Source organism: Mobula hypostoma, chromosome 3 (assembly GCF_963921235.1).
Source record: "Mobula hypostoma chromosome 3, sMobHyp1.1, whole genome shotgun sequence".
Taxonomy (NCBI): domain Eukaryota; kingdom Metazoa; phylum Chordata; class Chondrichthyes; order Myliobatiformes; family Myliobatidae; genus Mobula; species Mobula hypostoma.
The window spans coordinates 217746052-217771829 of NC_086099.1; the positions used below are offsets into that span (position 1 = coordinate 217746052).

The 25778-nt window shown below is 46.4% G+C and overlaps 2 protein-coding genes across 2 annotated transcripts in view; one reads left to right on the forward strand and one right to left on the reverse strand.

Annotated features, from left to right (window-relative positions):
* Positions 1–5033, reverse strand: part of LOC134344532 (Golgi reassembly-stacking protein 1-like) — a 63979-nt gene extending 58946 nt beyond the window's left edge. Inside the window, exon 1 of the mRNA XM_063044495.1 lies at positions 4897–5033. Within this exon, the coding sequence (XP_062900565.1) occupies positions 4897–4959 (63 nt within the window). The 5' untranslated portion in view covers positions 4960–5033. The remainder of the gene's footprint in view (positions 1–4896) is intronic.
* Positions 5034–6139: 1106 nt separating this feature from the next.
* The window catches only part of guk1a (guanylate kinase 1a), a 129881-nt gene continuing 110242 nt past the window's right edge, over positions 6140–25778 (forward strand). Inside the window, exons 1-3 of the mRNA XM_063044510.1 lie at positions 6140–6270; positions 7091–7160; positions 12564–12635. Coding sequence (XP_062900580.1) covers positions 6223–6270; positions 7091–7160; positions 12564–12635 — 190 coding nt within the window. The 5' untranslated portion in view covers positions 6140–6222. The remainder of the gene's footprint in view (positions 6271–7090; positions 7161–12563; positions 12636–25778) is intronic.

Here is a 25778-nt window from a genome sequence, read left to right on the forward strand (position 1 = left end):
TTTCTCCACCATTGGTAGTCTCTACGGCAGGGGCTGCCACAAGGCGGCAACAACCATCACTGGAGCTCCTCACCACCCAAGCTATGCTATATTCCAAAGCTACCACCGAGGAGGACCTATAGAAGCCTGAAGTCTCACAGCACCAGGTCAAGAACAGCAACTTCTCTCCAAGCATTTGACAAAACCCTAATCGATAGAGCAGAGGAACACTTTGCACTACAATGCACATTTACAGTGAAGTGTAAATTAGCTTTATTTGTTACATGTACATCAAAATACACAGCGAAATGCATTGTTTGCATCAACAACCAACCCAGTCCGAGGATGCGCTGGAGGCAGCCTGCAGGGGGCGCCGTGCCTACCGCACCGTTCTGTAGCAAGCCCACAACTTACTAAGCCTCACCCGTAAATCTGTGGAATGTGGGCAGAAACCAGAGAACCCGGAGGAAATCCACGCATTCACAGGGAGAACATACAAGCTCCTTGCAGGTGAAAATTGAACCCCGATCACTAGCACTAAAAATCATTGCACCAACTGCTACATGAATGCACCATACTATGTGACCATATTTTCTAAAAAAAATTCTGATTGTGTTTTTGCTTGTAAAAATGTGTATAATTTGTGTTTTCTGTATTAATATTGCTTATGTGCCAGTGACGCTGCTGCAACTAAGTTTTTCTTTGCACCTATGCATACATGTTCTTGTGCCGATGACACTAAACTGGACTCGCATCAGAGCGAGAGACATTAGCACTGGGTCACGTTTCAATCCCTTTGTCCTGCCTTCTCCCTGTAATCCCTAACCCCCTTACCAATAAGGAAACTATCAACCTCTGCCTCCACTGATTCATCACACTCTGGGTGAAGAAATTCCTCAGCTCAGTTCTAAATGGCCATTTCCTTTATTCGGATCCTAGAATCTCCTACGAATGGAAATGTCCTCTCCGCATCAAGTCTATCCAAACCACCTACATCCAGCTGGTTTCAATGACATCTCCCTCATCCTTCTAAACTCCATCTAGGATAGGCCCAGAGATATCAAATGTTCCTCATATGTGAAACCTTTCATTCTTCTGCCTTGATGACACAAAGGTTGGGGGTGTTGTGGATAGTGTGGAAGGCTGTCAGAGGTTACAGCGGGACATCGATAGGATGCAAAACTGGGCTGAGAAGTGGCAGATGGAGTTCAACCCAGACAAGTGTGAGGTGGTTCATTTTGGTAGCTCAAATATGATGGCAGAAAATAGCATTAATGGTAAGACCCTTGGCAGTGTGGAGGATCAGAGGAATCTTGTGGTCCGAGTCCATAGGACGCTCAAAGCTGCTGCGTAGGTTGACTCTGTGGTTAAGAAAGCATACGGTACATCGGCCTTCATCAACCGTGGGATTGAGTTTAGGAGCCGAGAGGTAATGTTACAGTTGTACAGGATCCAGGTCAGACCCCACTTGAAGTACTGTGCTCAGTTCTGGTCGCCTCACTACAGGAAGGATGTGGAAGCCAATGAAAGGGTGCAGAGGAGATTTACAAGGAAGTTGCCTGGATTGGGGAGCATGCCTTACGAGAATCGGTTGAGTGAATTTGGCTTTTTTTCCTTGGACTGACGGAGGATGAGAGATGACCTGATAGAGGTATATAAGATGATGACAGGCATTGATCGTGTAGATAGTCAGAGGCTTTTCCCCGGGGCTGAAATGGCTAGCACGAGAGGGCATAGTTTTAAGGTGCTTGGAAGTAGATACAGAGGAGATGTCAGGGGTAAGTTTTTTTAAGCAGAGAGCGGCGAGTGCGTGGAATGGGCTGCCAGCGACTGTAGTGGCGGGGGATACGAATACGATAGGGTCTTTTAAGAGACTACTGGATAGGTAAATGGGGCTTAAAAAAAAAAGGCTATGGGTTACCCCAGGTAATTTCTAAAGTAAATACATGTTTGGCACAGCATTGTGGACCGAAGGGCCTGTATTGTACTGTAGGATTTCTATGTTCCTGATCGTCCTTTGGATCCTCGCCAGGGACAGCACATTCTTCCTTCGATACGGGGCCCAAAACTGCTCACAATTGTCCAAATGCAGTCTGACCAACACCTCATAAATCCTCAGCAGTATCTCCTTGCCTTTATATTCTAGTTCTCTCAAAATAAGTAGTAACAATGCCTTTACCTTCTCTCGACTCAGACTGTAAACTAACCCTGAAAAGGGACACCCAAGTACTTTTCCACCTTGGATTTCTGAAATATCTCCCCATTGACAGAATAATCTACATCAGAAACCACCAACGCCGACTTTCCATGAGTACTTCGTGCTCCACTGCTTCAGATCAGCCAGTCACTGCCCAGTTCAAAATCCTGCACGTATAGTTCCCTGGACTCCATTCAGTGCAAAATGACCATTACTGTGTTCCTGACGAAGGGTCTTGGCCTGAAACGTCGACTGCATCTCTTCCTAGAGATGCTGCTTGGCCTGCTGCGTTCACCAGCAACTTTTATGTGTGTTGCTTGAATTTCCAGCATCTGCAGAATTCCTGTTGTTTATTACTGTGTTCCTTCCTGTTTTAATCTTTCAAAAGTACCCTTTGAACAGAAGTTGACTTCAGGTTGTACAGATAAAATCCTACTTTTATTTCCCTCTTTTACATGTTGCATTCCATCATTCTCCACCTGTAGTACTGTGCAAATGCCCTAGGCATATATATATAGCTGGGGTGCATCAGACTTTTGCACAGCACTGTAGAAATTTTATGTATTACATCATACTGCTGCAAAAAAACATTCATGACATATGTGAACGATGATAAACCTGATTCTAAAATGGGTCTCTATTGTGGACTGAGAGTGGGAAGGGGGTCAGGGAGAGGGGAATCATGGTTGGGAAATGGGGAAGGGAGAGAGAAGCACCAGAGAGATATTCTGTAATGATCAATTTGGAATCAAATAACCCTGCCTGGTGTCTCAGGGCTGGGTGAGTCTGCACCCGTGCCACACACACCCCCCCCCCCCGCAGCCCCTGGCACTCCTCCTCCGCCAACGGTCCCACACCCTCCCGCAGTGCTCCAACCCTCACCATTGTCAACATCCTGTGCTTCCACCAGATTTACAAACTCTCTCCCCTCCACATTGACAAATACAGTACTGAGCAAAACTTATGAAGCCCAGCACTTCAGACTGCCTTTATCTATTGAAACCTCAGTTCCTGGCAAATCCTTGACAAAGTATTTATTTATTTATTTACTGAGATACAGCGCAGAATAAGCCCTTCCACCCCTTCAAGCTGCATTGCCCAGCGATCCCCAATTTAACCCTAGCCTAATCACGGGACAATTTACAACGACCAACTAACTTCATAATTAGTACATGGGAGGAAACCCATGCACTCAGAGGGAGAACGTACAAACTAAGAGGGAAATGTAGCTGATATCTTATGTAGCGGGATCAGAAGTGGAGAGACGGAGCAACTTCAAGTTCCTTGCTGTCAATATCTCTGAGGACCTGACCTAGATGCAACATATTGATGCAGCTATAAAGAAGGCAAGACAGTGGCTATATTTCATTGGGAGTTTGAGGAGATTTGGTTTGTCAACTAAAATACTGGAAAACTTCTACAGATGTACCGTGAAGAGTGGAGAGCATTCTGACTGGCTGCATCACCGTGAGGTATGCGGGGTGGGGGGAGGGTACAGCGCAAGATTGAAATAAGCTGCAGAAATTTGTAAAATTCGTCAGCTCCATGATGGGTATTGGTTTCTGTAGTATCTAAAACATCTTCAAGGAGCAGTGCCTTAGGATCCCCACCACCCAGGACATGTCCCCTTCACAATTTTACTGTCAGGAAGGAAGGACAGAAGCCGGAATACACACACTCAATGTTTCTTCCCCTCTGCCATATGATTTCTGAATGGATATTGAACCCATGAACACTACCTCACTACTTTTTCCATTTTTGTATTTGCACTGCCTATTTAATGTAACAACTTAATACACATATACCCTTAATGTAACTCAGTTTTTTCTTTTTATTTATCAAGTATTACGATGTACTGCTGCCGTAAAGTTAACAAACTTCACGACATATACCGGTGATATTAAATCTGATTCTGAATTGGATATCTATTAATATGACACTACAATAGGATTAATACAAAGAAAGTAATGGAATACAGGCAGCTCTAGCAACATGGGTATAAAGTTTACGAAGGGACAGGAAGCATAAGGTAGAAGTTTTTCAGATCAGAGAGGAGATGCCAAAGGCTTGCACTGAGATCACTGCTTGGCCTTGGGTACGCAGGTAAAAGTTTAAAAACTGCAAATGACACAGCTTGCAGGACAGGATGACAATTTCACGTTAATAGTTGACTAATTGTGCTCATCTACTTAGCTGATTCAACTTGCTCTGCTTTCCATAACATAGATGCCACATCAACAGAGTGCCTCCACCACTCCTGCTTTTCACTGTATTAAACATTTTGAAATAAATTCACCAATACCAATGTTCCCACATCAACCAGAAACTATTAATAGAGACCACAAAAGTTAGCTTAGGTACTTGGAAACAGTCTATAAATGAGAACTGCAACCGGTTAGCTACAGGTTTGATTTCATAATGATGTTATGTAGCTCAGTCAGCACAAAGCTCACGCTTGCTGAATCTTTGCCGAGTTGGAAGGAAAGACATGTTTTGTAGAAAGCAGCAAAACTCAAACAAACTTTTAATTTGTTTGAGAAGGATTAACGAGGGGTCACTGGGTGACAGCGGTGGCCGCGGTCCAGGCTCCCCCCCAGCCACTGGTCTACCATGACCCGGCCTCTATCAGCTGCCACGCCGGCACTCCTCCCACCCCTGTCCGCAGAAGGTTCCTCCGCCATCCCCTCCCGCGGCACCGGTCCAAGCTCCCTCTTACCCACCCCGTGGACGTGGAAGCCCTCGTTGCCCCCACTGGGGATGTCAGTGCTCTGAGAACCGCCCATCGTCGCTTCAGTTCCCCGCTCCGAACCCCAGCTTCACCGAGAGATGGAGCGCTCCTCCCGCGGTAGTGCCCCCATGCCCGCCTCGGTCCTCCTGCGGTAGCGCCCCCATCCCCGCCTCGGTCCTCCCGCGGTAGCGCCCCCACCCCCGCCTCGGTCCTCCCGCGGTAGCGCCCCCATCCCCGCCTCGGTCCTCCCGCGGTAGCGCCCCCATCCCCGCCTCGGTCCTCCCGCGGTGGCGCCCCCATCCCCGCCTCGGTCCTCCCGCGGTGGCGCCCCCATCCCCGCCTCGGTCCTCCCGCGGTGGCGCCCCCCACCTCTCCCGCCTCGGTCCTCCCGCGGTGGCGCCCCCTCCTCTCCCCCCTCGGTCCTCCCGCGGTAGCGCCCCCATCCCCGCCTCGGTCCTCCCGCGGTGGCGCCCCCTCCTCTCCCGCCTCGGTCCTCCCGCGGTAGCGCCCCCCTCCTCTCCCGCCTCGGTCCAACCGCGGTGGCGCCCCCCTCCTCTCCCGCCTCGGTCCAACCGCGGTGGCGCCCCCCTCCTCTCCCGCCTCGGTCCAACCGCGGTGGCGCCCCCCTCCTCTCCCGCCTCGGTCCAACCGCGGTGGCGCCCCCCCTCCTCTCCCGCCTCGGTCCTCCCGCGGTAGCGCCCCCATCCCCGCCTCAGTCCTCCCGCGGTAGTGCCCCCCTCCTCTCCCGCCTCGGTCCTCCCGCGGTAGCGCCCCCATCCCCGACTCGGTCCTCCCGCGGTAGCGCCCCCCTCCTCTCCCGCCTCGGTGCTCCCGCGGTAGCGTCCCCCTCCTCTCCCGCCTCGGTCCTCCCGCGGTAGCGCCCCGCTCCTCTCCCGCCTCGGTCCTCCCGCGGTAGCGCCCCGCTCCTCTCCCGCCTCGGTCCTCCCGCGGTAGCGCCCCCCTCCGCTCCCGCCTCGGTCCTCCCGCGTTAGCGCCCCCCCAACTCCCGCCTCGGTCCTCCCGCGGTAGCGCCCCCCCCTCCTCTCCCGCCTCGGTCCTCCCGCGGTAGCGCCCCCCCTCCTCTCCCGCCTCGGTCCTCCCGCGGTAGCGCCCCCCCTCCTCTCCCGCCTCAGTCCTCCCACGGTACTCCCCCCCCCACCCCCACACCAACCCTCCCGCCTTGGTCCTCCTGCGGCAGCTCCCTCTTCTCCTCCCGCATCGGTCCTCCCATGGTACTCCCCCCCGCCACCCCAACCCTCCTGCCTCAGTCCTCCCGAGGCAGCGGCCCTGCTCGCGCATCTGTCACAGTCTCACAGTTATGTGTCTTCTAAATCGGAGTAGTGTTCCTATTTTTGTTTCTTGGATTGTAAGTGCACCATACTTCGTGTTTACGGATTGCTTGAATATGTTTTGCCCCTAAAGGCACCAAACCCGGATGTTTACATTCCACTGATTAACGATCAGGAGGAACTCGTGACACAGCCAATGTGTTCGATTTTTACATTGTCAAACCAACACAGAGAGAAGTTCTGATGAAAACCCATCGCCCTGAACCACTAACTCGGCTTCACTGATTTTCACAGAAGTTGCCTGAGTCGGTGTAGAGTTCTTTTTACGCTTCAACTAAACTGTAGCTGCGCTCTAAAGTAAAAGGATCAAAAACTGTTCGTGAAAAAGCAAAATACAGTGGGTACTGGGAAACAGGAAAAAAAAAGCACAGAAAATGCTAGAAAGAGCTTTTTTTCCCACATTCTGGTTTTGTTCTAAAATTGTTTGAATTCAGGCGTGAAATAGAGGATTTTTAAATTAGATCGTACATTTTAAAAGAGCGATGTAACTTTGAGCATTGCTGGAGGAAAAAATAACGATAGGAAACAACTTTCTCTGACACAGCGACTTATGATTCCAAATATACATCCACTGTACTGCAGTTGGATTGAAGGTTTTCAAGTTTCCCGGCGGCCTGGCCCTCTGGCGCCCTCTGCTGCGAGACAATGGAGCGACGTGTCCCGCACGGTTGTGCAGCGACGTGCGGCCATATCACAGCAGCTGGAGGTGCCGCCGGTTGTCGCCAACTCTATAACATGCCCAGTAATTGGCGTGGTACCTGCAGCATCTTCATTCTGGTGTTAATTACACTTATAATCATTACTTATTATTTTTTCTTTTTTCTTTTCTTTTTCTAGCTGCAGGAATTAAAGGGGAGGCGTTTACTGTCTCACTCAGCAATGGCTCGGAGAGAGTCTATTAACTCTGGTATGTTCAAGAAGTATTTTTAAAAAAATATTTAATTGATTGAAGCTACAACTGGATCGACTTTCAGGGGGTTTTTGTTTGCTAATGATGTGTTGTTTACAGGGATGTTAGCGTGACTGGGTGGGTAGAGTTATAAGGCAAGACTGGGATAGGCTGGCACGAGGAATTCTGCAGATGCTGGAAATTCAAGCAACACACATCAAAGTTGCTGGTGAACGCAGCAGGCCAGGCAGCATCTCTAGGAAGAAGTACAATTGACGTTTCGGGCCGAGACCCTTAGACGGGACTAACTGAAGGAAGAGCTAGTAAGAGATTTGAAAGTGGGAGCGGGAAGGGGAGATCCAAAATGATAGGAGAAGACAGGAGGGAGAGGGATGGAACCAAGAGCTGGACAGTGGATTGGCAAAAGGGATATGAGAGGATCATGGGACAGGAGGCCCAGGGAGAAGGAAAAGAGGGAGGGGGGGAACCCAGAGGATGGGCAAGGGGTATAGTCAGAGGGACAGAGGGAGAAAAAGGAGAGAGAGAAAAAGAATGTGTGTATATAAATAAATAACGGATGGGGTATGAGGGGGAGGTGGGGCATTAGCTGAAGTTTGAGAAGTCAATGTTCATGCCATCAGGTTGGAGGCTACCCAGACGGAATATAAGGTGTTGTTCCTCCAACCTGAGTGTGGCTTCATCTTTACAGTAGAGGTGGCCGTGGATAGACATATCAGAATGGGAATGGGATGTGGAATTAAAATGTGTGGCCACTGGGAGATCCTGCTTTCTCTGGCAGACAGAGTGTAGGTGTTCAGCGAAACGATCTCCCAGTCTGCATCAGGTCTCACCAATATATAGAAGGCCGCATCGGGAGCACCGGACGTAGTATATCACCCCAGCTGACTCACAGGTGAAGTGATGCCTCACCTGGAAGGACTGTCTGGGGCCCTGAATGTAAAAGTGTAAGGGCCATGTGTAGCACTTGTTCCGCTTACAAGGATAAGTGCCAGGAGGGAGATCAGTGGGGAGGGATGGGGGGAACGAATGGACAAGGGAGTTGCGTAGGGAGCGATCCCTGCTGAAAGCGGGGGGTGGGGAGGGAAAGATGTGCTTAGTGGTGGGATCCCACTGGAGGTGGCGGAAGTTACGGAGAATAATATGTTGGACACGGACACTGGTGGGGAGGTAGGTGAGGACAAGGGGAACCCTATTCCTAGTGGGGTGGTGGGAGGATGGGGTGAGAGCAGATCCCTGTCCCTCTCACTATACCCCTTGCCCATCCTCTGGGTTCCCCCCCCCTTTTCCTTCTCCCTGGGCCTCCTGTCCCATGATCCTCTCATATCCCTTTTGCCTATCAACTGTCCAGCTCTTGGCTCCATCCCTCTCCCTCCTGTCTTCTCCTATCATTTTGGATCTCCCTCTCCCACTTTCAAATCTCTTACTAGCTCTTCTTCCAGTTAGTCCTGACGAAGGGTCTCGGCCCAAAACGTCGACTGTACCTCTTCCTAGAGATGCTGGCCGGCCTGTTGCGTTCACCAGCAACTTTGATGTGTGTTGCTGGGATAGGCTGGGACTGTTTTCCCTGAAGTGAAGGAGCCTGAGGGGTGACTTTATATAAAATCATGAGGACTATACACTCAGTGGGCACCTCCCATGCCCAATAAAGTGACCACCCAGTGTGTGTTCATGGTCTGCTGCTGCTGTAGCCCATCCACTTCGTGGTTCGACATGTTGTATATTCAGAGAGGTTCTGCACACCACTGTTGTAACGCGTGGTTATTTGAGTTGCTGTCGCCTTCCTGGAATCAGTCTGACCATTCTCCTTGGACCTCTCTCGTTAACAAGATATTTTCACCCCCAGAACTGACACTCACTGGATGTTGTTTCTGTTTTTCACACCATTCTCTGTAAACTCTGGATCAGGGGTTCCCAACCTTTTTTATGCCATGGACCGACACCATTAAGCAAAGGGTCTGTGGACCCCAGTTTGCGAACCCTTGCGCGTGAAAGTCCCAGGAGATCAGCAATTTCTGAGATACTCAAACCACCCTGTCTGGCACCAACAATCATTCCCCAGTCAAAGTGACTTACTGTAGATCACATTTCTTCCCCTGTCTGGTCTGAAAAACAACTGCACCTCTTGACCATGACTGCATGCTTTTATGCCTTGAGTTGCTGCCACACAGTTGACTGGCTGATTAGATATTTGTAGGTGTATAGATGTATCTAATAAAGTGGCCACTAAGTGTAGTTAAGGAGACGGTCACAGTCTTTTTTTCAGGGTCTGAGGCCTCCACATCGGCCAGGTCGACTATGGATGTTGCGTCCTGGCTGTCTAGATACACAGGCCTGGGCAGTACAATATGGAGAGCAAACTGTTGCTCATGTAGCAAGCTCTCCCTCTGACGAACCCAAAGGAACGGCAGACAGTTTGGCACTAGCAGCATCGCAGGAGCTGCTAGTCAGCGTTGAACTCAGTGTAGCACTGCCTTAGAGACTCCAGCTGCAGATTCCACCCCCACCCCACCCCAGGGTTTACTCCCGAAGCCTTCCCCAGGTGTGGATATAGCCATAAGGCAGCAGAGGATTAAGATCAGATTTTTCCCCCTGCTAGAGGAGCTGTCAACCACAGCTGATGAGCCCCATCTGACCGAAGCGGCTGGTGTTAAGGGGCCAGTAACCTGCCTTCAGCCCTTCTCCTGTCGGTAGAAATGGTTCCAATGGACAGTAGGTAAGCTACACATGAAGGCCGGGAGCTTGGTTGTGGGAGTGCCAGTGGGAGCGTTGAATAGGTAGTGGGAGTTTGTCCCCATTACCACCCCCGGCTATGACAGCCTTAAGGGACCAGGGTAGGGGAGTCCAAAATTAGAGGATATAATCTTAAGGTGGGAGGGGGAAGATTTTCACCTAGAGAATGGTCAGTGAATGGAAGAAGCTACCAGAAGTGGTAGAGCTGAGTACAACTGGGGTGGCAAGGTAGAGTAGTGGTTCGCGCAACACTTTATGGGACCAGCCACCCGGGTTCAATTCCTGCCACTGCCTGTAAGAAGTTTGTATGCTCCCCCTGTGACCGTGTGGGTTTCCTCCGGGTGCTACGGTTTCCTCCCACATTCCAAATGGAGGGTAATTGGTCATTGTAAATTGCCCCGCGATTAGGCTGGGGTTAAATCGAGGGGTTGCTGGGCGGTTCAGCTTGAAGGGCTAGAAGGGCCTATTCCTCACTGTATCTCAATAAATAAATTAATAAACTGCTGTAGTTGTAGTAGATGTTTATTAGAGAGTTCCCTGACCAGGAACAGTTTCGAGAGACAAGGGCCAAACGCAGGCAAATGGGATGAGCTTGGGTTGGCAAGGGTGAGTTGTTTCCGAGCTGCATAACTCTGCGATTTCTTTCTTGTGTTTGTTGCTTTTGGTTCCTGGTGTCTCTTTATAACAAATGTACATCCACCATATCATCAGGTTTACTATCATCACCAACTACTGACACGTCGGCAAATGCAAGACTTAAAAATCACTTACATTTCTTAAATAAAGTCTCTGAGTGTAAACATCTAACAATCTTACACCGTTTTAAAAAGCTGCTTCTCATCTCTGTTCGACTCCTATGAGAATGGTTGCCCACCCATCTTTGCACATTGTTCCCCACCTGCCTTCTCACTCTGCCTGTGTACATCCTGGCTTTGGCAGTGTTGCAGAGGAGGTTCACCGGGTTGATTCCAGAGGTGGAGGAGGTTAGAGGGACTGTACTCGCCGGATTTCAGAAGAATGAGAGATCTTGTAGAAACACATAAAATGATGAAAGGGATAGATAAGGTAGAGGCAGGATAGTTGTTTCCACTGGTAAGTGAAACTAGAACTAGGGGACACAGCCTCCGGATTCGGGGGAGTAGATTTGGGACGGAGATGAGGAGGAACTGGTTTTCCCAGAGGGAGGTGACTCTGCAGAATTCTCTGCCCAATGAAGCAGCAGAGGCTACCTCAGTAAATATATTGTGGGTAAAGTTAAATAGATGTTTGCACAGTAGGGGAATTGAGGGTTATGGGGAAAAGGCAGGTGGGTGGAGATGAGTCCATGGCCAGATCAGCCATGATCTTATTGAATGGCGAAGCAGGATCAATGGGCCAGATGGCCAAATCCTGCTCCTATTTCTCCTGCATCCTCATCACTTCTCCCTATCCCACAAATGACTTCCTGCTGACACTGATAATTGGTTTATTATTGTCACTTGCGCTGAGATACGGAGAACAGCTTTTATCTGCCTGCCACCCGTGCAGGCCATTCAATGTATACATAAGTACACTGAAGTGGATAGGGGAAAGCAGAATTATCATCTCAAGAGATTCTGCAGGTGCTGGAAATCTTGATCAACACACACAAAGTGTTGGAGGAACTCAGCACACCAGGCAATATCTACGTGGGCGAGGGGGAACAAATGGTCATCGTTTCAGTGACTGGAGGAAAGTACAGGGATGGTGATGTCAGAGGTCATTTTATAAAAGTTTACACAGAGAATTAAGGAGAGAAAGGAAGCATGTGACAAGTCCAGGGAACTAACGATGAAGGCCAGTCAAGAGTAGAAAAAGTTCAGAGAGGTACTTTAAAAGAAAATTAGGAAAGAAAAGGGATTACAATTTTAAGATGATTGGAGGAAAGTATACTTTATTGTCGCCAAACAATTCATACTAGAGCGTACAATCATCACAGCGATATTTGATTCTGCGCTTCACGCTCCCTGGAGTACAAATCAATAGTAAATATTAAAAATTCAAATTATAAATCATAAATAGAAAATAGAAAAGGGAAAGTAAGGATGTGCAAAAAAAAACGGGAGGCAGGTCCGGATATTTGGAGGGTACGGCCCAGATCCGGGTCAGGATCCGTTCAGCAGTCTTATCACAGTTGGAAAGAAGCTGTTCCCAAATCTGGCTGTACGAGTCTTCAAGCTCCTGAACCTTCTCCCGGAGGGAAGAGGGACGAAAAGTGTGTTGGCTGGGTGGGTCGTGTCCTTGATTATCCTGGCAGCACTGCTCCGACAGCGTGTGGTGTAAAGTGAATCCAAGGACGGAAGATTGGTTTGTGTGATGTGTTGGGCCGTGTTCACGATCTTCTGCAGCTTTTTCCGGTCTTGGACAGAAGATCATGAACAGAAGAGGTGATGTCAGAGTTAAATATCTTATACAGAGGGTGGTGGGTCCATGGAACAGTAGAGGCAGATGCTTTAGGGACACCCTTAGATAGGCACCTGGACATTTTGTTGGAGGGAAAGTTTAGAAAAATCTTCGAGTAGATTAAAAGGTCAGCACAACATCTAACGGCCTGTACCACTCCATGTTCTGCACTCTGTGTACCATCTGGAGCACGACTGCACTTGGAATATCCATAATTTTTCAATAAATTTTCCTGTGCTTTTACTGCAGACCTTGGTGGCTTACTGTTGTCAAGACAAGTACTTCAACCGTGTGCTAAATATTGCCGTAGGAGGGCGGAAGGTGAGTTGTAATGACCCTGTACTGGTTTTCTTCAGGTAATGCTGGTTGATTTAATTCTGTACAAAGCCATAAGCACTAGAATCAGGAGGAGAGAATCTGACCCTATAAGCCTTGGGATGGCTGTCTGTCTGTCTGCCGTTCAAGACCACGGCTGGCAGTCCACTGCAGTTTCATTGTCCCACACTGTTCATTCCCATAATGCCTGTGTTTTGGTCACAATCTCCAACTGAGCCTCCACAGCTCTTTGGCAGAGAATTCTCAAGACTCACTACCTTAAAAGGCCTGAACAGATTAGATATGGCAAAGTTATTTCCCACGGTAGGGGATTCTAGGACAAGAGGGCATGACTTCATGATTGAAGGATGTCCTTTTAGAACTGAGATGCAGAGAAATTACTTTAGTCAGAGGGTGGTAAATCTGTGAAATTTGTTGCTACGAGCAGCTGTGGTGGCCAAGTCAGTGGGTGTATTTAAGGCAGAGATAGATAGGTTCTTGATTAGTCAGGGCATCAAAGGGTAGGGGGTGAAAGCAAGGGAGTGGGGTTGACTGGAAGAATTGGATCAGCCCATGATTGAATGGCGGAGCAGACTCGATGGGCCAAATGGCCTGGTTCTCCTCATACATTTTATGGTCTTACGGTCTTCTGAGAAATTGTTCCTCGCCTCAGTCTTAAAGAAAGGTGACCCTTGGGCCTAGAACTGATTTTGAAGATCAGAACGTACAGATATTAGGCACAAATATATAGCCAGGGTGCCTAAGACTTTTGCACAGTACTGTAGTAATTTTATGTATTGCACTGTACTGCTGTCGCAAGGAAAAACTAATTTCATGACGTTGATGATGAACCAGTTTCTGATATGGGTCTCTATTGTGGACTGGGAGTGGGAATGGGGCAGGGAGAGGGGAATCACGGTTCGGGAAAAGGGGAAGGGAGAGGGGACGGAGTGAGAAGCTCCAGAGAGACATTCTGTAATGATCAATAAATCAATTGTCTGGAATCAAATGACCTTGCCTGGTGTCTCCGAATCTGTTAGGCTTATTCAGAAAGTCAGAAGGCATGAGATCCAGGGAAGTTTGGCCAGGTGGATTCAGAATTGGCTCGCCTGCAGAAAGCAGAGGGTTGTGGTGGAGGGAGTACATTCAGATTGGAGGGTTGTGACTAGTGGTGTCCCACAAGGATATGTTCTGGGACCTCTTCTTTTCGTGATTTTTATTAACGACCTGGATGTGGGCATAGAAGGGTGGGTTGGCAAGTTTGCAGATGACACAAAGGTTGGTGGTGTTGTGGATAGTGTAGAGGATTGTCGAAGATTGCAGAGAGACATTGATAGGATGCAGAAGTGGGCTGAAAAGTGGCAGATGGAGTTCAACCCGGAGAAATGTGAGGTGGTACACTTTGGAAGGACAAACTCCAAGGCAGAGTACAAAGTAAATGGCAGGATACTTGGTAGTGTGGAGGAGCAGAGGGATCTGGGGGTACATGTCCACAGATCCCTGAAAGTTGCCTCACAGGTGGATAGGGTAGTTAAGAAAGCTTATGGGGTGTTAGCTTTCATAAGTCGAGGGATAGAGTTTAAGAGTCGCGAGGTATTGATGCAGCTGTATAAACCACTGGTTAGGCCACATTTGGAGCACTGTGTCCAGTTCTGGTTGCCTTATTATAGGAAGGATGTGGAAGCATTGGAAATGGTACAAAGAAGATTTACCAGGATGCTGAAGCAATACACATCAAGTGTGTTGCTTGAATTTCCAGCATCTACAGAATTCCTGTTGTTTACCAGGATGCTGCCTAGTTTAGAGAGTATGGATTATGATCAGAGATTAAGGGAGCTAGGGCTTTACTCTTTGGAGAAAAGGAGGATGAGAGGAGACATGATAGAGGTGTACAAGATATTAAGAAGAATAGATAGAGTGGATAGCCAGCGCCTCTTCCCCAGGGCAACACTGCTCAATACAAGAGGACATGGCTTTAAGGTAAGGGGTGGGAAGTTCAAGGGGGATATTAGAGGAAGGTTTTTCACTCAAAGAGTGGTTGGTGCGTTGAATGCACTGCCTGAGGCAGTGGTGGAGGCAGATACACTGGTGAAGTTTAAGGAACTACTAGGCAGGTATATGGAGGAATTTAAGGTGGGGGCTTTTATGGGAGGCAGGGTTTGAGGGTGGGCACAACATTGTGGGCCAAAGGGCCTGTACTGTGCTGTACTATTCTATGTTCTATGTCTCAGGGCTGGGTGTGTCTGTACCTGCACCGATCCCCACCACTGCCACTCCCTCTCGCCACCTATCCCACACCCCTCCCGTGGCACTCCACCCTCACTAGTCCCAACATCCTTTGCTCCTGCCAGATTTACAAACTTGTCCTCCACTCCACGTTAACAAATACAGGACTGTGCCAGAGGCTTAGGCACCCAAGCTGTATATATGTGCCTAAGACTTTTGCAGAGTCCTGTAAAACATAGAGGAGTATAGCTCAGTATAGGCCCTTTGGCTCAGAATGTTGTGCCAAACTCTTAACCTGACCTAACCCTTCCTTCCTACGTACTCTCCACTTCTCTTTTTCCACATGCCTAGCTAAAGAGTTTCTATGAACTCACCAGTCTCTGTGTAAAAACACCTACCTCTGATATCCCCCCCTGCATACTTTCCTCCAATCACCTTAAAATTAGCCACTTTCACCCTGGGAAAAAGTCTTTGGCTATCCACTCGATCTATGTCTCTTATCATTTTGTACACCCCCATCAAGTCACATCTCATCCTCCTTCACTCCAAAGAGAAAAGCCTCAGCTCACTCAACTGTTCCTTATAAGACATGCCCTTTCACCCGGGCAGCATCTTGGTAAATCTCCTCTGCACCTTCCACATCCTTCCTATAATGAGGTGACCAGAACCCAACACATTACTCCAAACGAGGATTAATCAGGGTTTTTAAAGTTCAAAAACTTCAATGTTCAAAATAGATTTATTATCAAAGTACATATATGTCACCATATACAACCCTGAGATTCAGTTATTGTGAGCATAACATTAAATCCATAATAAAATAATAACCATAATAGAATCAAGAAAGACCGCACCAACCCGGGCGTGCAACCAGCGTGCAAAAGACAAAAACTGTGCAAATGCAAAAAGAAAGAAATAATAATAGTAAATAAACATCAAGAACATGAGATGAAGAGTCCTTGAAAGTGGACTTAAAGGGGAATCAAAGGAAATTTATTATCAAAGGACATATATGCCAGGATATACTACCCTGAGATTGACAATAGAACAAAGAAATCCAATAGAATCAATGAGGAGCTACATACTGACAAACAAACAATGTGCAAAGGGAGACAAACTGTAAATACGAAACAAGCAAGCAATAATAAATAAATAAATACACACATTCATATATACAAACAAACATACTACAGAGAACGTGAGTTGTAGAGTCCTTGAAAGCAAGCCCATAGGTTGTGGAATCAGTTCAGTGTTGAGGTGAGTGAAGTTGTATGTTAAAAACATGGGTTATGATGTTTAATTCTACCAAAGGAAAAAATGGCTTGAGCCACTTGGCACTTTAGTGCTAGGGTGTTTATTATGTGCTTCAAAAATCAGATTTACCAAATTAGTGAAAAAGTGCAATGTTTACAAAAGGGTATCAACAAGAAAACACAATAGCTCCATACTATTCTTGTTCTGTGTGACCTCCTGGCAGACCCCCTCTCTCCCCCTTGCTGAGAGCGATTAGCTCCTTTTAAAGGCACCAGGATTTAATTACCAACAAAGTTAATTTAAGACTACACATGAATCAGATTATGGTGCACCCCACAATGTAGTTACAATCATATTGCAAAATAAACAGAAGTATGTACATTAAATACAGTATACAAACAACATATACACAGTTACACATCCCCATTACTAAAGAAATGGAATATTCCGATGTGTATGACAGGAAAGGCGCCATAAAGCCAACCGAGTGTGTCAGCTTGGTCTAGGGTCCAGCGGACACCACAGAACTGCGTGTAGACTACAAATCTAGTTTGGATCTATTGGGCTGAATCCATGCTGACACTCAGCTACAGACCTGTCGGTGAGATCCACTCGTTGAAACCTCTGAATACTGAATCATTCTTTCTTTGCCTAATCTTTGACAAATGGTGACAGATACATAGATTGACGTGTAATCTGCAGACAGCATTCAATACAGCAGCTCTGACAACACAGTGCTGCACAAAAAAGGCCAATCTAATTAATATACCAACATCCCAACTGGGAACGGCCTATTAGACAAGTGCTAACCGCCGAGGTGTTGATGTTCACAGTGAGTGTGTGAGGGACTGGTGAACCAAGGCGAATATATTTGCTCTGTTCTTTACAGTGTTCAACTGCCTTTTGCCGGTCTCGTCCAGGAAGCCTCGGAGATCGCGAGATCCTCAGGGGCAAGCAAGATGTGAGGTTATGCTCTGATTCATGCACACAGAGAGTGCTTGGCAATTAGTAGGTGCCTGAAGACTTGCTGCTAATCACACCTACACTGAGCTGATAATAAAATCCAAAATAAATACGGGCAAGCACGGACAAGTTGGAATACTCATTGAATTCGCTCTTTAAATTGCTGATGGATAGCTATGCATCATTCATATCCTGATGACCGGTGCATTAAGAACAGGGACATTAAATACGAGTGTCACGGTAGCGTAGTGGTTAGCCTGCCACTTGGGGGCGTTAGAGTTCAGAGTTCAATTCCGCTGTCCTCTGTAAGAAAGTTTGTACATCTTTCCCGTGTGCATGTGGGTTTTTGTAAATAAAATGGCATCTTAATGTTTAAGGGAAACTGTAACAACTCACTTATTGTCAACCAAACGCAGAACATAAAGCCCGGTAAGAAACTTCATGTTGTCATGTCTTCACGTCAGACCTGCCTCGCAAAGGGAACCCCAACTCGATGTCGGTGGTTGTGAATTACTCACGTGTGTCCACCCCTTACATTACCCTACACTCCAGTTTCCTCCCACAGTCCAAAGACGCACCAGTTAGTCGGATAATTGGTCATTGTAAATTGTCCTGAGACTAGGCTCGGGTTAAACCGGTGGGTTGATGGGTGGTGTGGCTCGCTGGGCTGGAAGGGGCTGTTTCGTGCTCTTTCTAAATAATATTGCACACAATGTGGAGTTCACATTGGGGAGACACATGTTCAACTGGATAGGTACTGGGCAGCACAGTAGTGCAGTCAGTGGAGTTGCTGCCCTGTGTCCTCAGTGACCCAGGTTTGGTCCAGACATGGGTCCTTTATGCGTCTGGTTTGCACATTCTCCCTGTGGCTACATGGGTTTCCAGTTTCCCTCCACATCCCAAGGGGTTAGCAGGCTAATTGTCCCCTGGTGTGTACGTGAGTAGTAGGATCTGTGGGGGGAGGGGGCTCAGTGTAATACAGCCCTAAATCAGGACCTTCAGCCCGTCACGATCTTGCCAGCCATCAGCTACCTGTCTGTACAAATGCAATACAATGTTAGCATTTATCTTGAAAGGGCTCGAATACAAAAGCCAGGATGTGATGCTGAGGCTTAAAAGGCATTGGCCAGACTGCACTGAAAGTATTGAGCAGTTTTGAGCACCTTATCAAAGAAAAGATTTGCTGGTATTGGAGAGAGTTCAAAGGAGGTTCACAAGAATGATTCCAGAAATGAAGGGATTAACGTATGCGGGGGCATTTGATGGTTCTGGGCCTGTACTCACTAGAGTTTAGAAGAATGAGGAGGTGTTCTCATTGGAACCTATTGAATATTGAAAGGCCTAGATAGAATGGACATGGAGAGGAAGTTTCCTATAGTGGGGGAGTCCAGGACCAGAGGACAGAGGGATGCCCATTTAGAACAGAGATGAAGAAGAATTTCTTTAGCCAGAGGGTGGTGAATCTGTGGAATACATTGCCACAGACAGCTGTAGCGGCTAAGTCATTGAGTATATTTAAAGCAGAGGTTGATAGGTTCTTCATTTGTAAGAGTGTCAAAGGTTAAGGGGAGAAGGTAGGGGAAAGGGGTTGAAAGAGATAATATATCAGCCACGATGGAATGGCATAATTCTGCTCCTATGTCTTATGGTCTTATACTACTCTCTTGATTAGGTTTTTATATCTTAGTGAATCAAGTACTCATCCACTACAGTAGATGGAGTTAGAGCAGTATCTGTCTACACAGTCACAACTTGTAGGGGACCGAGGTCACAGCCTTGTGGAGTGCCAGATTATAGAATATCTGTGGTGGAGCATAGCTGCCTATCCTAACTTATTGCGTTCTATTAGTCAGGAAGTTGAGGATCTAGTTGCGGCAGGAGGTATTGACTTCCAGGCTCTGGAGTTCGGTGATGAGTTTGCTTTGGAAACTGACAAGGCAGTCTCTTCAATTGACACTGTACAGTGGTACCTCAAACCATGTAACGTCCATATCCAGTTAATTAAAACACCCCCTCTCTCTTCTACCTACAGTGCAATCAAAATTCTCATGCCTTTGGACTGCACACCCATTACTGTGAGGAGAAAAACCTCCTGTCAGAGCATGTCTGTACCAAGAATATGGGTCTCAATTACAGAAAATCACAATATGGACAGTTTTCAAACTCCTCCATCAGTTGGGTGTACGCTGTATCGCATTTTAGGGGCTTAGTGTCAAATGTTCAATAATGTCTCCAGCATATAATACTATATATGGTATAACATACTGAACATAGTATAATGTATAGAGATTATATATACTATATCCATATAATATATAGTATATGTAACATATTAAGCAGGGTACATACGGTGCTTATAAAAAGTATTCACCCCATCTTGGAATTTTTCACTTTTTATTGTTTTACAACATTGAATCACAGTGAATTTAATTTGACTTTTTTGACACCAATCAACAGAAAAGACTCTTTCCTGTTAAAGTGAAAACAAATTTCTACAAATTGGTTTAAATTTATTTCAAATTAAACACAAAGTACAAACGTTTGTAATTGATTGCATAAGTATTCACCCCTTTCAGGTCAGTATTTAGTAGATGCACCTTTGGCAGCAACTACAGCCTGAGTCTGTGTGGATAGGTCTCTATCAGCTTTGCACATCTGGACACTGCAATTTTGCCGCATTTTTCTTTGCAAAACTGCTCAAGCTCTGTCGGATTGCACGGGGATTGTGAGTGAACATCCCTTTTCCAAGTCCAGCCACAAATTCTCGGTTAGATTGAGGTCTGGACTCTGACTTGGCCACTCCAGGACATTAACTTTGTTGTTTTTAAGCCATTCCTGTGTAGCTTTGATGTCATTGTCTTGCTGGAAAACAAATCTTCTCTCAAGTGGCAGTACTCTTGCAGACTACATCAGGTTTTCCTCCAGGATTTCCCTGTATTTTGCTACATTCATTTTACCCTTAACCTTCACAAGCCTTCCAGGGCCTGCTGCAGTGAAGCATCCCCACAGCACGATGCAGCCAGCACCATGCTTCACTGTAGGGATGGTGTGCTTTTGATGATGTGCAGTGATTAGCGTTTATTCTGATGGCCAGAAAGCTCAATTTTGGTTTGATCAGACCATAGAACCTTCCTCCAGCTGACTTGGGAGTCTTTCCCATGTGCCTTCTGACAAACTCTAGCCAAGATTTCATGTGAGTTTTTTCAACAGTGATTTTCTCTTTGCCACTCTCCCATAAAGCTGTGACTGGTGAAGCACCCGGGCAACAGTTGTTGTACGTGCAGTTTTGGGCTCCTCATCTTAGAAGAGATGTGCTGGCATTGGAGAGAGTCCAGAGGAGGTTCACGAGGATGATTCCAGGAATGAAAGGGTTATCATACGAGGAACATTTGATGGTTCTGGGTCTGCACTCACTGGAATTCAGAAGGATGAGGGGGGATCTCATTGAAACCTTTCAAATGTCGAAAGGCCTAGACAGAGTAGATGTGGAAAGGATGTTTCCCATGGTGGGAGAGTCTAGAACAAGAGGGCACAGCCTCAGGATAGAGGGGTGTCCTTTCAAAACAGAGATGCAGAGAAATTTCTTTAGTCAAAGGGTGGTGAACTTGTGGAATTTGTTGCCACATGTGGCTGTGGAGGCCAGGTCATTAGGTGTATTTAAGGCAGAGATTGATAGGTTCTTGATTGGACGTGGCATCAAAGGTTATGGGGAGAAAGCCGGGAACTGGGGTTGAGGAGAAGAATGGAAAAGGATCAGCCATGATTGAATGGTGGAGCAGACTTGATGGGCCAGATGACCTAATTCTGCTCCTATGTCTTATGGTCTTCTATGGGGAGAAGGCAGGAGTTTGGGACTGTGAGGAAAATTGGATCAGCCATGATGAAATGGCAGAGCCGATTTGATGGGTCAAATGGCCTGATCAAATTCTGTTCCTCTATCTTATAGTCTTAATTTGCAGGTTGAGTTTGTGGTGCAATATAAAAGTAAGGATGTGATGTTGAGGCTTTATAAGGCACTGGTATGGTCTCACCTAGAGTATTGGGAACCATTTTGAACCCTTTATCTTAGAAAGGATGTACTGAATCTGGAGAGGGTTCAAAGGAAGTTCATGAAAATGATTCCAGGATTGAATGGCTTGTCATATGAAGAGCGTTTGATGGCTCTGGGCCTGTATTCAGTAGAATTCAGAAGAATGAAGCGTGGCCTTATTGAAACCTATCGAATGGTGAAAGGCCCTGATAGAGTGGATGTGGAGAGGATGTTTCCTATGGTGGGAGAATGGGAGAATCTAAGAATAGAGGACACAGCTTCAAAATAGAAGGATGTCCTTTTTAAATGGAGAAAAGAATTTTTTTAGCCAGAGGGTGGTGAATCTGTGGGATTCGTTTCCACAGGCAGCTGTGGAGGTCAAGTCTTCATTTATATTTAAGGAAGAGGTTTGTAGATTCTTGATTAGTCAGGTTGTGAAGGGATAGAGGCAGAAGGCAGGAGATTAGGGCTGAGAGGAAAATTGGATCAATCATGATGAAATGGCAGAGAAGACTTGATGGACCAAATGGCTGAATTCTGCTCCAATATCTTATGGTTGTATGGTCTAATACTGTGTGTGTGTGTGTGTGTGTGTGTGTGTGTGTGTGAGAGAGAGAGGAGAGTAAGTAGTTTGCAAGTGCTAACAAAGGAGAAAGTTGTACCATAAAATGTTTTTTCCTGCTGCTAAAATTATTATTAGGCAACTTGCCTTTCTAAAACCTGGATGTCACTCAGGAACTTGACCTGCCTTACAACTGCAGGAGAGAAATCTCTGTATTATACTTGTTTATTCTTGTGGTTAATGGATCGATATGAAGAAGCTAGAGAATATTCTGACAAACTGATGAAGATTTCTAATGGATCAAAAGAGGTAGGTATTTAAAATAGCATTAGATACAACAAGGACTTTGCAAAACACTTGTCTCCCTTATCAACTGCAACCACATCTCTGTTCATGCCCTTTAATCAGGACTTGCTTCTCTACATTTCTTTTTTTTAATAGAGACAGCACGATAAAATGGTAACAAGTCCATTCAGCCAAATGAGCCTACTCCGCCCAATTACACCCAAGTGACCAATTAACAGCAACACACACAAAAATTGCTGGTGAACGCAGCAGGCCAGGCAGTTAGGATAGGAAGAGGTACAGTCGACGTTTCAGGCCGAGACCCTTTGTCAGGACCAAGTGACCAATTAACCCATCTGGAATGTGGGAACAAACCAGAGAGGTCTAACTTCCTGTAGGCAGCGGTGGGAATTGAACCCGCGTCACCTGCGCTCTAATAGTGTTGTGCTAACCATTACGCTATTGTGCCATTTCTCCGTATAGTATATTACAATAATTTTGTTCATCTACATGAAACTCTGGAATTACTTAAGTTTAACACTGCTCTTTTGAGATAAAGTACCCTTGAGAACAGAGCACTTCCCTCAGCATCCACTGAAACTTAATTGTAGATCAGGGATCCTTTGCAACACAGGAACAGATGCAGATGACCCTGCTGCTACAATTCTGGACTCTTGCTGACTGCTGAAGTTATGACTGGTGGCTGTGTTTTGAGCTCTGGAATTCTCTTGAAAAGCCTTTTTCTCTTCCCCTCTTTTCCTCGCTGCATAAAGTCCGCCTGTTTGACCAGGGTATGTGCCCAATGACCTGGCAACAAATTTGCTTTGGTTTGATAGCACTAGAGAGGACTATGAGACATCAGAGTAGAATTAGGCCACTCAGCCCATTGAATCTTCTCCACCATTTCAGTGTGGCTGATTTATTATTCCTCTCAACTCCATTCTCCTGCCTTCCCACACCCGTAACCTTTGAACCCGTCACGAATCAAAACCTATCACCCTCCACTTTAAATATCATCATCATCATTAAGTGTCGTGTTCTATGACGTGGGTGATCGTGGTCTTGATTGTTCTCAGCAAATTTTTACTACAGAAGTCATTTGCCATCGCCTTTTTCTAGGCAGTGTCTTTACAAGACGGGTGACCCCAGCCATTATCAATACTCTTCACAGATTGTCTGCCTCGTGTCACATAACCAGGACTTGTGATATGCACTGGCTGCTTATACAACCATCCATCAGCTGCTCCCGTGGGCTTCACATAACCCTGATCGTCGGGGGACAAGGGCTAAGCTGGTGCTACACCTTGCCCAAGGCTGGCCTGCAGGCTAGCAGAGGGAAGGAGCACCTTGCACCTCCTTTGGTAGAGACTTACCTCCACCTGGGTTGGGCTTTCACCATGGTAGTTATAATGTCCGTTCCTGCCCATTATGCAGCTGGTGGTTAGGGCAGTAATGAAGGTCCTCCATCTTTGGTGGTGTTCATCATGTCAGTAGCACTCTTAGTCTGGCGTCTACCCTTTGACCTGTTTGGCATGAGTGACCCTACCAAGAGCCAAAGCATAAAGCCCTGCCTCCAGCCAACGTAGCTCTCCAGGTCATTGAAGCATGCAAGCCTCCAAACTCGATGATAAGCTTGTGGTCCTCTTGGAGGTATAATGTTGTACAGCCTAGAAGTGGGTCCTTTGGCCCACCCTGTCCTTCACAATCTTTACCAATCTGCATTAATCCCACTCTCCCACATTAGGACCATATCCTTCTCGGCCTTGCCTAATGAAATGTCTGTCTAAATGGTTGCACAAATGGAAATTGATGGAGTTAGTGCTGGTAATCCCAAAGTGGGTCTCATGCTCGTAACCTCCTTCCTCTGGGCTTCAATGCTTACTAAGCCCAAATGGGCCATTCCAAATTTCAGTGAGGGACAGCCCACTGCTGTCTTGAGTAATACAGATACACAATGCCCTTAAGGGCTCCTGATCTGTGTTGAGTTAATTATTCAATAGAATGGATCCCACGATACAACTTAAAAGAGGAGTCATGACCTCGGCCAAACTTCACCCCCAACCACCATAAGCCATAGGACCATCAGGCATAGGATCAGAATTAGGCCATTTGACCCATTGAGTTTGCACTGCCATTTGATCATGGTTTATTTATTATCCCTCTCAAACCCATTCACCTGCCTTCTCCCCAAAACCTTTGACACCTTTACTAATCAAGAACTGATCAACCTCTGCTTTAAAAATAACCAATGACTTGGCCTCCACTGCCATCTGTGGCAATGAATTCCACAGATTCACCACCCCCTCATTTAAATAAATTTTTCCTCACCTCTGTCCTAAAGGGACGTCCCTCTATTCTGAGGCTTTACCCTCTGGTCCTACACTCTTCCACTAGAGGAAATATCCTCTCCTCTGATCTCTGTTAATTTAACAATGATAAAATTCCAAATTTAATGTTATGCCTCCATGTTACCTGCTATCTTTCCTGCAATAGTGTGATTATTACAATGTTATCTGCTATGAAGCTGTGATATATGAACATACATTTACTGCTCGATACACCGCTGGCGTTCAGGGTGGCAATGAAGGTCCTCCATCTCTGGTGATGTTCAGGGCTCCCTCTCACTTTTCACCACTGTCAGCCATGCAAGTCTCAGATGGAGACTCAGGAATACCGTCGCACTCAGATCTAGAAGTACTCTTCATTGTTGTTTCCGTAATAGTTTTGTCTGACCAGTCAGAGTTGTTAGCCCTGAGCTGAACCCCTGAAGCTGGAGGACCAGCAGACCCCTCATAGTCTGACCTCTACCCCATGGCCTGTCTGGCATGAGTGAACCTACCAAGACCCAAAGCATAAAGTCCTGACTTCAGCCAGCATAGCTCTCCGGGTCACTGAGGCACTCAAGTCTCCAAATGACGACAAGGTTGTTGTCCTCTTGGAGGGTGCGAACGTGTGTATTTTTCTTAATGTATGTCTATGGAATTAGAGCGATACGTCACGGTGATGGAGGAATTAGAGTTCGTCAAGGTACCAGGGATGATTCACTGTTTAAAATATCAGGCGAGTTTAATGCCCCCCTTTCATCAAAGGCAGCAGTTATGACAGTTCAGCACTCCCACCAGTATTGCACAGGCTTACTTCTGGAGCTTATGATATGTCAACGTAGACAGAAGAGAGTCCGCAGATGCTGGAAATCCCAAGTAACCCACGCAAAATGCTGGAGGAACTCGGCAGGTCAGACAATATCTATGGAAAGTCGATCTGTATTGATGAAGGATCTTGGCCGGAAACGCTAACTATTTATGGTGCTCCACAGATGCTGCCTGACCTGAGTTCCTGCAGCATTTTGTGTGTTATTCTCGATATTTCAACATATTAGTCGAGCCATATAAAAATGATTAAGTACACATGCATACCTGCCATGATTTGAATGGTGATTCCAAAGCAATAATTATGAGGTTTTTGTTTCATAATGCTACTAGAATTTAATACTTAAAGGATGGATAGAACAGACTAGCGAGAAAAACAAGAGTGAAAACTTAAAGAAGGCCACCACATACCTTGAAGGCGGACTGCAGAATTCAGACAATGTCTTTGGTCTAATGGGAAAGGTGAGCTATTAATCTCCAATATAAAGTCAAGTGGAGTTTATTGTCATTTGACTACAGACATGTATATAACAATATAATCTATATACAAATAAGACAATATTTCTTCAAGCCAGGGTGTTAAGCACTTAACACACAATAACTTATGAAGGTAAGGATAAAATCTACAGATGAATCACACATAAATAACAAACTAAAGTATATTAATATTAAATATCATA